Source organism: Esox lucius, chromosome 19 (assembly GCF_011004845.1).
Source record: "Esox lucius isolate fEsoLuc1 chromosome 19, fEsoLuc1.pri, whole genome shotgun sequence".
In the NCBI taxonomy this organism is placed as follows: Eukaryota; Metazoa; Chordata; class Actinopteri; order Esociformes; family Esocidae; genus Esox; species Esox lucius.
In genome coordinates, this window is record NC_047587.1 from 33,024,893 (window position 1) to 33,042,426 (window position 17,534).

At 42.6% G+C, this 17,534-nt stretch overlaps 1 protein-coding gene across 10 annotated transcripts in view; it reads right to left on the minus strand.

Moving 5' to 3' along the window:
• cadps2 (Ca++-dependent secretion activator 2) overlaps positions 1–17,534 on the minus strand; it is a 203,319-nt gene that overhangs the window by 2,747 nt on the left and 183,038 nt on the right. For 4 of the 10 annotated variants that reach the window (XM_029115027.2, XM_029115020.2, XM_029115028.2 and 1 more), the window contains 7 exons: positions 17,024–17,179; positions 16,688–16,835; positions 15,735–15,749; positions 13,859–13,933; positions 13,456–13,539; positions 13,287–13,319; positions 8,324–8,431 (listed from right to left, as the gene is read on the minus strand). In XM_029115027.2, the coding sequence (XP_028970860.1) occupies positions 8,324–8,431; positions 13,287–13,319; positions 13,456–13,539; positions 13,859–13,933; positions 15,735–15,749; positions 16,688–16,835; positions 17,024–17,179 (619 nt within the window). The remainder of the gene's footprint in view (positions 1–8,323; positions 8,432–13,286; positions 13,320–13,455; positions 13,540–13,858; positions 13,934–15,734; positions 15,750–16,687; positions 16,836–17,023; positions 17,180–17,534) is intronic. The other 6 variants (XM_029115022.2, XM_029115029.2, XM_029115025.2 and 3 more) reach the window with 4 other exon arrangements.

Genomic DNA, 17,534 nt, shown 5'->3' on the forward strand with positions numbered 1-17,534 from the left:
GCCCTTTACACAGAATAAACTAATGGCTGTGTAAGAATTGGGCTTAATGTAATATAAAGTATGTCATATTAAAAATGTGTGCTGAGGCAATTAGCATGACCCCAAGCATTGCCAGTATGCCACAACATAACCTGTGGTTAAAGTATGGATTCTCAGCTTTAACCAGGTATTGTCAACACAAGGTACAAACCATTAGTTATCATAAAAACTAAACCAGCCAGGTTAAAGTTAGCCAGTAACTGTGTCCTAGGGTAATGAGTAGAGTGCAGAAGAAATTCATCCCAATGCATTTTCACCAAAAACTCCATCTTCCCTGACCAAAGAAAAACACAATTTCCAAAGGTACCTTAAGGGGCCTGTAGATTTCTGGTAAAAAAAATAAATAGATGTACATCATGGCAACAGGAAGGTTTTAAACAAAAGGATCTCCCCAAGATCCACAGAGTACCACTTAATCTGTAAAATATGGTTTAAAGGGGTATTTCGGCATGACTGGCTCCCACCGGAACTGGCTCACTTCTCTTCATAAATGGTGTAACCGCTGACTGCAGCAGCACAACGTACACCTTGTTTGTACAAGGAAACGCCTCTTAACTCACTGGATGCCACTTCTTCATACAGCAAAACAATGAACCTCAACAATATTGCCATAGCAACAGTGTTTCTTGACTGGCCAAGTCAATCTCCAGATTTAAATCCTATTGAACATTTAATTTACTGAAGATGAGACGGAAGGCAAAACAACCTCGAATCAAACAACAGAAGATGGCTACAGTACAGGCCACTCAGAGCATGTCCAAAAAAGATACCCGCTGGGGTCAATAGATCACAGACGTCAGGCAGTTATAACACAGACAGAAATACACAACCAAGTACTAAACATCTGTCGATTTGGTTTGCTGAAATAAGGGGCCATATGTATGAAAGGATTTGTCATTTATGGTTAAACTAATATGTGAACAAATACCCTCAAATAACAGCAGAGAATGTATTCTTCTAAGTTCTAAATAAGGCAGATTTGCTTCACTGTCACAATAGATAGAGGGCACTGTAATGTAACTGTACTAATATTGTAATCATGTATCCTAGGCTGGTCCATGTTACTGCTGCAGTACGGGTCTGAATCTAGCCCACAGCTCAAGAAAACTCTCCCCTCTCTTTCCTCAATGCCTCTGCCAATGAAGTATAACATGCCTGGAAAAACAACACATATGACAGGGTCATGAGATGAAATGAACACATGTACACACATTGATGTTTGACTTGCTTATATTTGTTCCATAAATTATAATCCTACAAAATACAATACATCTAGACCTTTGAATGCACACACACAAGCACAAACATGTACACATTTAGTTGCTTTAAGTTGGTATCATTTTTGGTTTATATTGACCTAGCTGTCATTGTATTGCAACATGCAATTTATTTCTGGCTATAGTCAAGTTGTTCAGTTGTGTTTATTGCTATATTTCCTTTAACCCCGTTTAAATCCCTGTTAAATCACGAGACACCGTGTAACAGATAACTCTGTATAGAAGATTAATATTTTCCACTGAAAGGTTCTACAACACACTCTCCAGTCACTACAGACAACGCTACACAAGGTCGAAGAACAGGTTTCAAAGGAATAAAGTGTAAAATGAAGCTATTATGCAATCAAAGATGCCAATTACTGAAGAACACCTGAATGAGTGGGCCTGAAGAGGTTCACATCCAAGCTATAAAACGCATCAACATTTGTTTGTAAATTTCTTTCTATTACCAGGCAATCTACCTTTCACACCTCAATGCAGGCCCTATAATTTGCTAGAACATTTCTTCTTAATGAACATATAATACAGTATCTTACAAAAGTGAGTACACCCCTCACATTTCTGTAAATATTTGATTATATCTGTTCATGTGACAACACTGAAGAAATGACACTTTGCTACAATGTAAAGTAGTGAGTGTACAGATTGTATGACAGTGTAAATTTGCTGTCCCCTAAAAATAACACAACACATAGCCATTAATGTCTAAACCACTGGCAACAAAAGTGAGTACACCCCTAAGTTAAAATGTCCAAATTGGGCCCAAAGTGTCAATATTTTGTGTGGCCACCATCATTTACCACCACTGCCTTAACCCTCTTTTGCATGGAGTTCACCAGAGCTTCACAGGTTGCCACTGGAGTCCTCTTCCACTCCTCCATGACGACATGACAGAGCTGGTGGATGTTAGAGACCTTGCGCTCCTCCACCTTCCGTTTGAGGATGCCCCAAGGATGCTCAATAGGGTTTAGGTCTGGAGACATGCTTGGCCAGTCCATCACCTTTATCATGTTGGAATACTGCCCTGCGACCCAGTCTCCGAAGAGAGGGGATCATGCTCTGCCTCAGTATGTCACAGTACATGTTGGCATTCATGGTTCCCTCAGTGAACTGTAGCTCCCCAGTGCCGGCAGCACTCATGCAGCCCCAGACCATGACACTCCCACCACCATGCTTGACTGTAGGCAAGACACACTTGCCACTCCTTACCTGGTTGCCACCACACGCTTGACACCATCTGAACCAAATAAGTTTATCTTGGTCTCATCAGATCACAGGACATGGTTCCAGTAATCCATATCCTTAGTCTGCTTGTCTTCAAACTGTTTGCGGGCTTTCTTGTGCATCATCTTTAGAAGAGGCTTCCTTTCTGGGATGACATCCATGCAGACCAATTTGATGCAGTGTGCGGCGTATGGTCTGAGCACAGACAGGCCTTCAACCTCTGCAGCAATGCTAGCAGCACTCATATGTCTGTTTCCCAAAGACAACCTCTGGATATGACACTGAGCACTTGCACTCAGCTTCGACCGTGGCGAGGCCTGTTCTGAATGCAACCTGTCCTGTTAAGCCGCTGTATGGTCTTGGCCACCATGCTGCAGCTCAATTTCAGGGTCTTGGCAATCTTGTTATAGCCTAGGCCATCTTTATGTAGAGCAACAATTCTTTTTTTTCAGATCCTCAGAGAGTTCTTTGCCACAAGGTGCCATGTTGAACTTCCAGTGAGCAGTATGAGGGAGTGTGAGAGCGCTAACACCAAATTTAACACACATGCTCCCCATTTGCACCTGAGACCTTGTAACACTAATGAGTCACATGACACCGGGGAGGGAAAATGGCTAATTGGGCCCAAAGTTGTACTCACTTTTGTTGCCAGCAGTTTAGACAATAATGGCTGTGTGCTGAGTTATTTTGAGGGGACAGCAAATGTACACTGTTATACAAGCTGTACACTCACAACTTTACATTGTAGCAAAGTGTCCTTTCTTCAGTGTTGTCACATGAAAAGATATACTCAAATATTTACAAAAATGTGAGGGATGTACTCACTTTTGTGAGATACTGTACATAGTTCCTTCAATTTAGTCAATAGAATAATCATTTAGTATAGATGTACAGTATATTACAGTATATAGAAGTTAGGGTGTTTTAAATTAAACCTTATGAGTTGAGATTAACAAAATTAAAATGAGAAATTGCCAATTGTTTCCATTCAACTTATTTAAAGACATGAATCACTAGTGGGAATTTGCTGACCATAACCCACTTGTTTAATGTCATGGCCTTCCTCAGTGGGGAGTTCTGACAAAAAGCATGACACAAACTGGACAGAACACCAGTGGCCAGACTGTCCTCCCTGACATTTACAGCTTTCTTTCTAGAAGATTCCATCTCATTTTACTTTGAATGTTGTCAGTCTTTGCTTCACAACAGCCAACACTAACATTAATACAGTAGCCAGTCTACGCGGTAATAGGCTAGCCGGCCCCCTGGCTCTCACAGAGCGAGCGTGAAATTGAAAATGGAGGTGCTCTTTAATTGAGACGATTAGCAGAAGAGGAGGAAAACAGACGGAGGGAAGGAGGGACCGTTAACTACGGGAGTGAAAGACGAGTGAATGTCAGGTTGTTGGTCGTCATTAGCTCCCCTGGAACATTATTTAGTGTGTGGTTGCGGAGTTGAGCGTGCCTTTGTGTCGCTTCTGACAGCGCTGCGGTAATCACCGACTTAAGTGTCCCTCGGTCGACGTGGTTAAGGGCAGAGTGGAGAGAGCAGGGCCACACCTGGGGGCCGGCAGAAGGTGGGGGGGGCAGGTTTTGCAGCCCCAGTCAGATGGCTATATCAGTGGCTTAATCAGGGTGATTTGCAGCCTAATATGGGGGACGAGGAGGAGGATGGGCCGCCTGCAAGGGCATGCATTAGCATCCCCATCAACACGGATGGCCAAACCCGATATTGGCTGCACCACGCGTGTAGATGCGCGCGTACGTGCACAAACACACGTGCACCGTCCGCAAAACACGCCCGACGCAAGCTGTCGGGGGGCGCGCGGAGAATCTGATCATACACTGTTGTGTGTATATTTACGTTTCGCATTCGCGTGCATATAACGCAAACGCGCAAGACAGGCGCACGTGCACGTGCGGCGATGATCACATTTCCCAACACGCAACCACAGGCGGCGGTGCATAACTCTCCATGCGCGCACGTGTGTGTGTGTGTATGTGTGTGACACGGTGAGACCCCGCGGTTCTCACTTCAGCTGACGCATGACTGTGGGTGTGTGCCATCCATTAGGGCTGAGCCACCCCACACTCCCATCCCACCGCCCCCACCCCCCCGTCTCCCCGGCCGAGGCCCAAACAAATCAACACCGCTTTACTCACAGCGCCCGCCGCAACTTCACCAACCCCATCTTAGGGGGGAAGCAATGAAGAGGGCTCTGTTTTTGTGTTGGCCGGATGGATTCGTGTTTTGCGTTTTGCGCACGTTGCGTAATGGCTGGCGGATGCGTGTAGCCGTACCTGCCGGGGTGTGTATGCGTCTCGTTTTTAGGGCTGTTCAGTGACACACCGCGAACACGCCACAGATGGAGGAAATAAGGGGGCAGGCGACACCTCTCCGCATATTTCAATGGTAAACAGGTCAACAAAAACCACGGGGGGTTTAGAGCCCTGGAAGTAGTCACAATGGGGTAATGAGGGTACTCTCACTGTTCTCGCAACTCACCCCACGCAACCTCCCGACAGCAGAGAGACCGTGCAAACGAGAGCAAGAGAGGAAAAAAAATAGGGGGAAATAGGAGAGGGAGAGAGGGGAAGGGTGATGAATACAGGGGTGTGGAGGAGAGGATTGACTAGAAATGACAGGCTTTGGGTCAGCTGGGGGAAAGTAGAATGAGAGGGAGATTTGAGATAGCATGGAATGAGAGATACAGAGTGTAGAGATAGCATGGAAGGACGGCAGGGTAGAGATAGCATGAAAGGACGGCGGGGTAGAGATGGCAATGGAAGGACGGCGGGGTAGAGATGGCAATGGAAGGACGGCGGGGTAGAGATGGCAATGGAAGGACGGCGGGGTAGAGATAGCAATGGAAGGACAGCTGGGTAGAGATAGCAATGGAAGGACAGCGGGGTAGAGATAGCAATGGAAGGACAGCGGGGTAGAGATAGCATGGAAGGACAGCGGGGTAGAGATAGCATGGAAGGACAGCGGGGTAGAGATAGCATGGAAGGACAGCGGGGTAGAGATAGCATGGAAGGACAGCAGTGTAGAGATGGCAATGGAAGGACAGCGGGGTAGAGATAGCATGGAAGGACAGCGGGGTAGAGATAGCATGGAAGGACAGCGGGGTAGAGATAGCAGCTACTGTAGTGAGATGGAGAATGTGTGCCTCTGTATTTGACTGCAAATGAAAACTGGTTGTCTGTTTTGTGTGTTCAGACTGACAAAAGCCATCTTTGCAATTTACATTCAAGCCTTTTGTTGGGTGTGGTAATGTGAGATTCTTCTTTTGCCGCTCGAAATTTACAGTAAATATCAGTATTACAGTTGTCATTGGTTGCAATGTATGGTCTCTGGCACACAGGTAGTTAACATGCTATCCCGCAATGACTTCCACACTCCATCTGATAGTTGCAGAAACCGTGTTAAGTTTTTGAAGCTTGATAAACACCTTGAACAGTGACCATGCTGGCGCGTTGAGTCCCTTCAACCATGAGGTCAACCTTTAACCTTTTAACTGTGAATAAATTACTAATCCATTTGGAATGGTGATCCAATGGTAATCCATTCAAATGATGAAGATATTAATTAATGTTGCAGAACGGTTAGCCATGTTGACTGGCTAAACGTGAAGCATAGGTAAATGGAAAATGTGTTAAATGTTGGTGAGCTAATCAGTGATGAATTGCAAACCCTCAAAATAATTCTACACCTTACTCGCAGACAACGGTTGCTCACTGCATTATTGCAACAGTGCTGGAGAACTTCTGGGGAATCACAAATTTAAATCAAAAGTAATTTGTTTTGTACTGATTGTGTATAGAGCAGATATTTCCTCTTTACATTTGGAATTGTTGCAAAGTTACATAAGTAACTTCCTCCAAAACGTGCCCGACCCCGTCTGAAAGCAGTGACGTAACAGGAGCCAGATCCCATAAAATGAATACCATTATTTCACACACAGGGCTAGTATTTATCAACATTATTTTGTCGTATCCTTACCATCAAACTCACATCTGGTTAGAGACGTCAAAAAAAGTATAACGCTTAATTCGCAATTAATGTGTGATTTATTCCTTTCACTTTATGCTGCATTTAAAAAAATAAAATCTCTTATTTGTGTTGTTCATGCGTTTGTAAGGTTTGAAATGCCTTTTTGTATGTAATGCGCTAGACATATAAACTAGCTTTTTCTAAGTCACTCATGCCTATAGTATAGTAGGGCTTATATTGACTAGTGAGAGAAAATAAACAAGTGGTTGCGGGTCGAGCAGTTATCTTAATAATGGCAGAGCTTGCTCTTGTAGAGCAGTGTCTCCCAACCTTTTTCAGTTACTGTACCCCCAAAATGTTTTTGCACTGCTTTCAGTACCCCTGAAGTACCCCCTCATGTTAATTTCAATAGTAAGTCTATGTTGTCATGAGTGTTTTCAAGTACCCCCTGTGGAGAGGCCAAGTACCCCCAGGGGTCCTAGTACCCCTGGTTGGGAACCACTGTTGTAGAGGACCTCCGCTCTCTGCTGGGATGCGAAATTGTTCCATGACTACGATGGTTTTTTCATGGTGAATAACGAATGGCTAACAAGCAGTTTTAGTATATAATTTATGCTGAGAGCTGTCAATTTATAGTTTGAGTATCGCCACAACCGCATAAATTACGGGTAGCCTATGCCATATGTAAATCATGAAAGGTGCAGCACGTTCCCGCGTTCACGGCTTTATCAACCTGTTACAGGCCCGCCGCTAGAACAAACGTGTTGGACAGGCATGTGATTTCCATCGGTGGGCACGATTATCCTACTTACTAATATAGAATACTAACTTTCGGACGATGAATGGAAAGCAAATACATTTTAGCGTTCATGGCTTACTGCAAAATACAAAGCTGTCAATCAAATTCTAAAGCTTTTACTGCCATAGTTACACATTTTTTGCAGGGTCAGAAAATATTTGATATAAACAAACAAAACAGGTGGGCTAGCAACGCTGCTACGATAGCAAAATTCCTGTTCTGTCAGTGATTGTAATGTTAAAGGGTTGAAAGAAGCAGGGAATCTAATCAAATTAATACAGGAAAGTGAATGTAAAAATATGATAGCTATGTCTGCAGACATGTTTGTATTTTTTGCAGGTAAACTAAATCTATGGCAGTGGAATGGGATGCCAAGAAAGACCAATCCTTCTGTTGGATAGTTCTCAGGACAGATGTAGCCAGTGTGATCTGGTTTAAAAAAAACTGACATATGTAGGACAAACGCTGTCACTGATTACAAATAACAAATCCTTCCTATATTTTAATATATAAACCTCATTACCAATTAAACATTTTAATTTGTATAAATGTCAAATATCAAAATCAGACAAACAAATGTGCATCGTGTAATTAGGAACATCTATTGATACTTTCTGTAAAAAAAACATTTTGTTTTTAGGATTTCACTTCGCTCCTGGAGGCTGCATCACTGAATACTCATGGAAGTGGACACTAGATTGTCTAATTAGACCCTTACACCCTTGATTTTTACACTCCATCAGCAATTGGAACACTTGTGCAAATGGCAGAGTTGCATGTGAATGCACAAATGGAGGGCCAAGGATGGGGTGGAGCAAGGAGGGGTTCATTTGGGTTTTAGCAGCTGCTTCCACTTCCTGATCCAACTGTGCACTTCTCCAAAAATTGTGGCATTTTAATACTTTATCAATAATATTTGTAAGTTGTGGTTTGATCTTCATTTTCCTACAGATTCACATGCTGACTAATTTGTCAAGATCAGCAGACTCACATCAAACATCTTCTCTATGTACATCTCCTCGTTGACACGGTCTCTCAGGATGTCCTGGTTCTGGCGCACAAATGTTATGTAGGTATCAGCCAGGTCCATCCCTGGCTTCTGAAAGCAGAGCGAGAGAGAGAGAGGAAGGGATGGGATGGAAGACAGGAAGAGAAACACAGAGGGTTAAATATGGGAAGTGTGAAAAGAGACAGTACGGTTGAAAAACACATTACTGTTTGCCTTCATCCTTTAGTCAGTGAAGGTCCCCATTCATCGCCATAACTTTGTCAGCATAATACATCGACATGGAGTTTTTCATATGCATAGTAACAAATCCCATCTTCTTTGAGATAGGAGAAAAAAAATTTGCTGTCCGAATATAAAGCGAAGCGGTTACCAGCTAAACATTTAATGAATGTCAAAGCAATCGTTTCGCCAGAGGAGAGAGGCCAGAGGCAGAAAAGAGGGTTAGCTGTCTTCCATTCACACTCTCTGTGTCAGTTGGAGATTAAACTGTAATGCTATTGTAATTGCTTTGACATCTTTCACACCCGTTTCTCAGGGCCTTAGATAGCCCCCGGGGGACTGCTGTCCTGCTACAGTGCAGAACAAGGCGTGCAAATTCTCCTGTGGAATACGAGGAATCAGAGCAATGTGCCGAAAACCTGTGCACTTAAAAATCCGGATGTTTTTCCACAGAGACGGGAAGAGAGGACTGGGATTACAAACAATCATTGTGACAACCAAAGCTGAAGGTGGGTAACTGACCTACTGCGGTAGCCTTTGTGTGTGGCTTTACCTTTTGTTGAGGTAGTCATTAGAGCTGGAAGCACGTAAACATTTGCCCAGTCTGCCTCGTTAGCGTAGCCAGTGACGCCGCCATAAACGGAGTTAACGTTGACATGGAAGAGGTGACCCTGACTTTCAGAGGTGGTCGTGACACAGAGTCATGTAATCACTCTCACAAAATAAAAACAACTTTCACACTTGGCATAGCCATCTACTGACTAGAACATCCTAAAGATGTAATTATACAAAATGAATTAATCCATTAATAAGCCATATCAAAAGACAAAAAATCTCATTACATTGGACAAAATATCACCTGGGAAAAAAAGGTTGTTGACTGCATAACGCACACACCTTGGACATTCTCACATTTTGTTACTTTACAAAGAGTGATTGAAATGTAACTAAATGAAATTAAATGGAATTAAAATGTATTACATCACGGATTCAAATCCAAAATAAAATGTATTTAATCTTTGCCAAATGTCGTGGAAATTTTTGTAGTTTTTTTAAACAATATACCTTTATGTGATTAAGAAAATAAAATGGGCAGCAATTGTACACATGGATTTTGCAATATTATTTCTAATATGCTTTCCAAAATTATTCAGATTTGGTCAATGTATTGGGGATAATGGCTTGATCATTTTAATTTCTTGCTGTAGATTTTAAAATCAATTTAAGTCAAAACTGGTAAGCAAATCCAGTGTAGAATTGGCCTTGTATTATTGTTTGTAGTTCCGCTGAATTCCACTTCGTGTCTCGTGTGAAACAGACTGAAACATATTTCCCCTTTTGCCTGTGTTGATCTAGGCTTATCTAAACAAATTAGGTGAATATTTTATAATAAAAAATCTAATATTTGTAAAAAATAAATGCATAAATTAATAATTTAGTTTGAGATGGTACAATATTAATATAGATTATATAAATCACAAGAAGAATAAAATGAAATCCATTTTAACCAGATTTAGAAATGCAACAAAAGGTGACTTAGGCCAAAGGGAGTTAATACTAATGCAATCCACAGTAATTTTAAACCAGAAGAGCATCATGATATCCTATATACCTCTAGGACAGATAATCACCACATAACCAGGGAGCATACTGTTTGTGCCAAGTTTAAATATTTTTATATTACCATAAAAATAAATGCTCCCATCATTTTGTTTTATTCAGGTTTCAATGGACCATAAATGTGTTAGTAGCTTTTGAAGTTCGCAGTTGCCTTGCTTAGTTGGTTAAGAAAAAAAAACTCAGGCGCACAACAGTAGAGGTTACTCTTCTCATGCATCTAAACTGAAATTTGGCACTTGGATGAATGGTTCTCTGTGTTTGTTGCCTAGCAGCATAACAGACATCCTAAAATGTGTTTAAAATAAACTATTGACTGAAATCCCTCACATTTCTACATAATAAAATTTTCACACCAACAAAAATGTTGAGAACAGTGAACATATTCCTATGGAATTCTGAAAGCATAAAGTAAAGCAATAAATAGTGTGGAAAAGGGATTATCACAAAGAAAAATAGTGAAATAAATAGTAAAGGTAACTTTAATAAATACATTCACACAGAGATCCTTGTTCTTGTCATGGTTGGGGTCTAAAAATCCAGTTGCCCATTATGTTGGTTAACATTGTTTTGGACAAGGGGTGATGGTTCTGTCACTTTAGGCAGAGCTTCAGTGGGAAAGACAGCTCACCTTGCTGATCTTTCACAATATGCTGTGTTCGGGCAACAGATTGTTAATACTAATTAACAGATTAGTTAGTATTTTCTAGCACCAGTCAAACAAATCCCCAAATCTTCTTCAGGTGGAAGACTGGTTTGAGATCCCCATAGTTCAGTCACTTGTAGTATCTACGTGAAGGACCAAGCTCTTCAGGTGCCTCACGGTGACCAAACGCCCTATTAAGAGGATTGTATGTTGCGTTATCCTTTATTCTGACCTACACCTCAATTTCTTTACAATATTCTAGGTCAGATTCTTCACATTCTTCTACAGGTCAATTGCTTAACAGTATTACAGGTCAATTACGACAGTATTACAGGTCAATTACTTTCTAGTATTTCGTGTACATTGCTTTACCGTGTTACAGTAGAATAGCATTTACGATTTGAAAAGGTGATCAACAACATTTTTATAAAAGCGCATAAAATGTATGCAATCGAAGGTTACATGCAGGTCATAATTCATTTTGACCTTTGGTGGTGACTGGTATCACAGGGTTGAAGGACAGAAAAGGGGCCCCCGCAGAGGGGAGGGGCCAGTCGTGAGGTCTGAGATTATGATGATTGACAAGGCTGTTGAGAAACTGTAATCCAGTAGGTGTAAAAGTCACGTTAAAGTCACCACTTGCTGCGCTACAGTGATTGACATTTGGGGTGGTGTGTGCTGGTCAGGATTATTGGCTGTATATATATCACGGTCCCTGTTGTCACAAGGGCATCAATTACTCTCTCTGTGTCATCCTACGTGAGGCGATGACAATGCTGTGAGGTGGGAGGCATGAAGACCGAGACACTGGTGGCCTCTGTCACGCTCTGTCCCCTTTCATGGAACAATCACCGGTTCTGTATTTGACTCGACTCCAAACACGCTAGACACATACCCGCACACACACACACACACACAATCCCATCCAGACTGTCAACAATCCGGTGTGGAATCGAATGATGTCAAAGGGTGTGGGGGTACCGAGGACGAAGGGGAGGTGGTCCAGGGCCATGACGGTAGCTGAATGGGAGACGTACAGTTTGGGCGGGGCCACCCGACAGTAATGAGGGGTTAACCTAAGGGGATAAGCACTGGGGGGGGGGGGGGCTGGAGAGGGGGAGCGAGAGAGAGAACAAAATGTGTTGCTGCTAATTATACACTGCTGCCAGTCTGGTTTCCTGCCCTGGATCCGTTTCTCCCAGGTGCAGCTAGGTGTGTATGTCCGTGTGTGTGTGCGCGCGTGTGTGCGAGGAACAGAGAGTGTGTGTGAGGAACAGAGAGTGTGTGTATGCATTGGCCTGGGCGCACAAATGGGTGTCACTGCCAAAACCAGGCCCTTGAACAGGGCGGTCTTCACAAAAAAAGGAAGGAGGGATCAGCGTTTCGTGACAAGGACCCAGAAGAGTTTCCTGCGAAAGGCCACAGAGACGCGGCTCTCCTCCACCCCCCCTTCTCTCCAGCCCACCTGTAAACAGGGCTTAGCAGCTTTTGGTTCCCTCCAGACAAAAGCGCAAGGTGGAGGTTCCATTCGAATTCCAGGTGATGGAGGAAGAGCAGGCACAGAGCTGTGGGAACCTGTGCCAACAGCACACATTTGCTGATCCAATGACAAGCACAAGTGGAAGTACTGAAGAGAAGGACCAATATTTGGCAAAACCCCTCTGCTGGGTCTAGGCCCTGGCTGAGCTGGCTTTCTAATTAGACTCCCAACTTACACAAACTAATAGCTGCAGTGCTACCAACATGGTTCAAATAGCATTTTAAATATCTCAATTACTTTCACAATCCCTTAGGAAGTATTCTAGGTATGGGTCCATGCTGTACTCTTGGGTCACTTTGCTTTGGAAGGCTTCCTGAGACCGTCACAATTAAGTGGCTAAACTAAACAAGTGATGACCCCCTGGCTGTCGAAAATCCACAGACGGCCTCAGACTTGTACATTGGACCCTACTTTTTCCATTAGGCAAATCCGAGAATTCGCTTTTCACTCCCTGTGCAACGGAGCGTAGGCGTAATGTGCCTGTCCTACAGTAACTATTGTTGCGTCTCCCCTTTGGCAAATTAGTAGGGTTCCGCGTCGCTTTATTTGTCATCTTTCTGTCGGCTGATTCTGAGCTTTTGCTCCCTGGCATGGCGTTGTCACTCATTAGTGTTGCTGTGGTGTGTGGTGACCGCCCACGACCAACAACTCGGTGAATCATAAAAAAAAAAAGAAAAAAAAAAAGAAACGGTTCCATCAGCCAATGATGCCAGTAATGATAGAATGCAGTCTACACCTCTGAAACAAACCAATGCTTCCGGGCAAAATGGGAACATTTTGCACCCAGGTTTAAATATGACCTTCCATATTAAATACGACCTTCAGAGAGCCCTCTTTTCCAGAGCTGTTCAGTGAACAGCCCGTTTTGACTGTATATGTGCAAACAAACAGGTTTGTATGAGCAAGAGAGAACTAATACTCACAGGCACATCCACGTACTTGGCAGCTGCTTTCACCTTCGAGGCAAAGGAAAGATACAAAACATTTCACCTGAGCAGATTTGGTTACAGCAAATCACACGTTGCTTTTATTAGCACTCAATGCATTGGGCCCACATTCTCCGACAAGGGACAAAAAAGCACCACTTCTTACCGTGAAAGAGAGGATTGAGGAAAAGAATGTTCCTTCGTCATATCTGGAAAGCTTGGAGAGAATGCAGTCTAGAACTCCGGTAAACTGCCAGGGGAAAGAACGGAACCGGACACGTTAATTTGCCATTCATAAAGAAAAGTGTTCTGTCTAAGTGACTTTACGTTCACGTCTGTAATTCCTCTACATTTGTGTTTATAAAATATTCTGTCTGATTTTTCCACTGTGGAAGCAACAGGTTTGATAACATAGAACTGTGTAAAGTCAGGATCAGGTAGCTGTGGAAATGACGATGTGATTCTTTCGCATCTGATTTGATGTTCAGAACAGCTGACACACATCCATATGCAGTTATCTATAGGGAGGGATGGGTTATTGGGCTTGTGTAGGAATAGAAGTAACATACCTTTGAGACCAGACAGGAAATCATGTCTTTGAAAGCGTCATCGATCAGGACATCAATTTTGGAATGGTACTGTTGCTGAGGAGAAGGGAAATAAACATTTCAAAGATCTATGAGAAGGGAGAAATTGATTAAATTATTGAATAATGACACACATCCACACTCGCACACATCCAAGCACGCACGCACGCACCGAGGCACGATCATCATCCATGCATGCACACTTCTATGAGCGCACGCACCCACCCAAACACACACACACCCAAACACCCACCCAAACACCCACCCACACACACACAAACCCACCCACCCACCCACACACCCAAACATTCAGCAGAGAAAATCTTCCCATGTAGCACCGCTGAGTTAAGCAGCTAATAAGGCCATTATGTAGCTGAATGGCATTCCCGCTCTTGCTCAGAGGCAAAGGAATTTGAAGGATACTATTTGTGCCTCCCCACAATTAGAGCAGCCTTGTGTTTCTCTAAAGCACCGGTCCAGCTGCAGGGACCAAAGGCTCACACTGGATTCAATTAATCCGCCATTTCATGTCTCATATAACCCCCATATTCATGGGTCTTTCTCCCCCTCCCAAAAAAGAGGGGCAGTGGTAGAAAAGGTTGAGAGAGAGAGAACGAGGGAGAGGGAGTTGGGGGGAGCGATGAGGGAAGGAGTCTCCATTTGCGGTGTTGAAAGGCTGCCTTCAACGCTCGCACGGCAGCCAGGGAGTTCATCTCTTAGTGACAATGCCCTTTCAAGGCGCGTCTAAAGGACATCCAAATTAAAAATTTCAATCAACAAAGCCCACAGATCGGTGACAAATTGAGGGTGCATAGAGGTCACTGTCGGCAGCCCTAATTCTCTTTTCACCTTTTTCTCCATCCCACAAAATGGCAGCTTCCTTCATAAACAGAAATGTCCAACGAATCTTAAGGACTTTTTACCTCAATTAACATTGATGTGTTTGCTTTTTATTTTACACGGGGGGCCAAACTGTGAAGTCCTTTTTCACATGAGGGAAGATTAAATTGCAAGGTCTTTGCCATGTGCGCGCCGCACCGAAAAGAACAATAATTTCTTTTAAAAACATTTATCTGGTAGCAAACCACAAAGAGCCACTTCAATGAGGCCCAACAGGCATTTCCATATGCCAGCTCTCCCTTGGTAATGAAAACAACAACAACACCAACTTAGTGTATAACGGATCATTCCTTTAGACTTATAGATCAAACGGGTAAATTGATATACAGCAAAACAGTTCTAATTTGATTTGTGGTGCTTTCAATTAAGCTATTCGATTATGCGATGGGGAATGATTCAGGTCACAGCAAACTATTAAGTGGAAAATCACAAAGGGGGCCATTTCTCTGTGCTAATTGATTTAAGTGTCCTATCTCAACCAGCTTGTACTTTGCAGGAAATTCATTTCTGATCTCCTAAAAGTTTAGAGGACTTCTCCATTCAGAGGTTTGAATGAGAAGTATGATGGAACTGGCAAAGGGAGACGCCATTCAATGTGTAAAAATATGAAATACCAGGATCTTTTGTGTTGATGTGAGCACTCTGGCACTGACTGCTATGCACAAAGACATTGTCTGGCATTGTACGGCCAAATTTTTGGATGTGGTTCAAATGGAGGACCATCTGAGACATGTCAGGAGTTTGACAAACTGTTTAATGCGTTGGCCAGTATCAGAAGGGACATCCGTGTGAATGCATATGGATGTCTGAATGTACACTAAAACAAGTAGAAATGTATCAGATATACAATAAATACATACGTACTCAGTCGATGGGAGAATTATATGGTGGAAGAAAACTAACAAAGAAAGGTGTGCTTTGGAATCCCAGACAGAGTGGAAGAGATGGGGGAACTTACCCATTGTTTGTCAATCTTGGATGCAAACAATGATGTGACGGACATATGAAAATGAAACAAAGAAAAGAGTGAGGATTTGAACAGGGTAGACTTAGACTACGATACAGTTCAAATTCAATATTTTAAAAAAAATATGTATTTCAGAATTGTTCTATAACATTCAATAACTGTTTTAAAATCTAAAGACTTATATCCCAAATGAAAAACATTGGTTCAGGCGTTTCATGATCTATTGCTCATGTTTTGTTGTTGTCGTCAAACTGTAGCCTGATACATTATTCAATTTCCTTGACAAAGCCAAAATTGTTGACATTATTTAATATTACATAATGATATCGACTGCATTTTTAGCAGGTGAAATAAAACCCAATCCCTATCACATTAACAAGGAATTTGGTTCCTCAATTAGGGCTGTGCAAATGTTCAACCTGAAATTGGAAATCAAATGGGAATTTGTAGTGTTCATGGAGTGTCTGTTTGGATATGAATCAACATCCTTTGGGACTTAGGGAGAGTGAAGCTAAAGGGGACAGTGAGCTCAGCACTGCATAGTGACACTGTAAATGGTTGCTCGGTAGGGCATTTAGCATGGCGCCGTGCTGTAATGGGGTTCTCATTCAGAGCTCTTAAGAGCTCATTCAGTAGCATTGAGAAACAGAAAACATTACACTTATCGCTAATTTGGATAGGATATGAATGTGTCCATCGTTACAATTATTAAACAAGGTTGACATGGAGATTACGGAGTCTGCCATGGCCTAAAGGAAAGTAATGGAATGAAAAAACAAATTGACAAAAGAACCACCATTTTTCAATTCTTCCATCCAATCACTAAATTAAATAACAAAACAACCTGGATTGATGATTCTCCTTGTTTTTGCATACATTAAAGGAAATGCACGGTCAGTATGTGTGGTCACAGAACAGACAACAGCGGTCGAGTGTGCCTGTACCTCTTGACTGGAGTCCAGTACACAGAGTTTGGAGTACTGCTTCTTGGCATCCATGAGCACGTTGAACATGGTGCACACGGACAGGGACACCCGGAATTCCGTTGACTTACTGGCCTTCTGCATCTTGGAGTCGAAGGCGGCTTTTGTTCTTTGGTTAAAATAAATGGTATTTGAATGGGTTTATAATATAGGTCAATCCAAGTGGGGCGATGGAAACCACATTTCAAAACCCCATCGCGGACACTCCTCATTATCCTCAATAACATCTCGGTCATAACCCAGGACATGACTAAATGCTGATCCCCAAGCCATCCCAGGTGTGACATTGGCCCTCACCTTTTGACGCAGGCTTCCATCATGTCGCATGCCATGAGCTTCAGCCTCTGCTCCAGGTGTTTGGCAAACTCAGGCTCTGGCCAGTGGAGGTCCAAGACAAACATCTGGAGAGCATCCAACTTCCAGAAGAGGTCCTCTGAGGTTGCCGAGCCGTTACTAGAGCAAGGGGCGGGAAGAAGCCAATCACAGTCTTTTTCTTCTCATATGTGGAATACATAGGTGAAAAAAAACAATATGACACAATCAAAAACCTTCATTGATGTTTTCCATGCAAGCATACACACCAAAAAAGAGCTGTGTATTCACAAGTTCCCAGACACAAACTACATTAAAATGAATTTGCAGCTTACATATATCATTTATATAAAATGATAAAACACTTAGTCCCCAAATAAATCGATTTAGTTCAAATTTCAGGTGCCTAAGACTATTGCAGAATACTTTACATGCTAAATAGGTAGTTTCTCCAAACTGCACACAGCGACATTAAAATGGTATTCACAAGCTCACT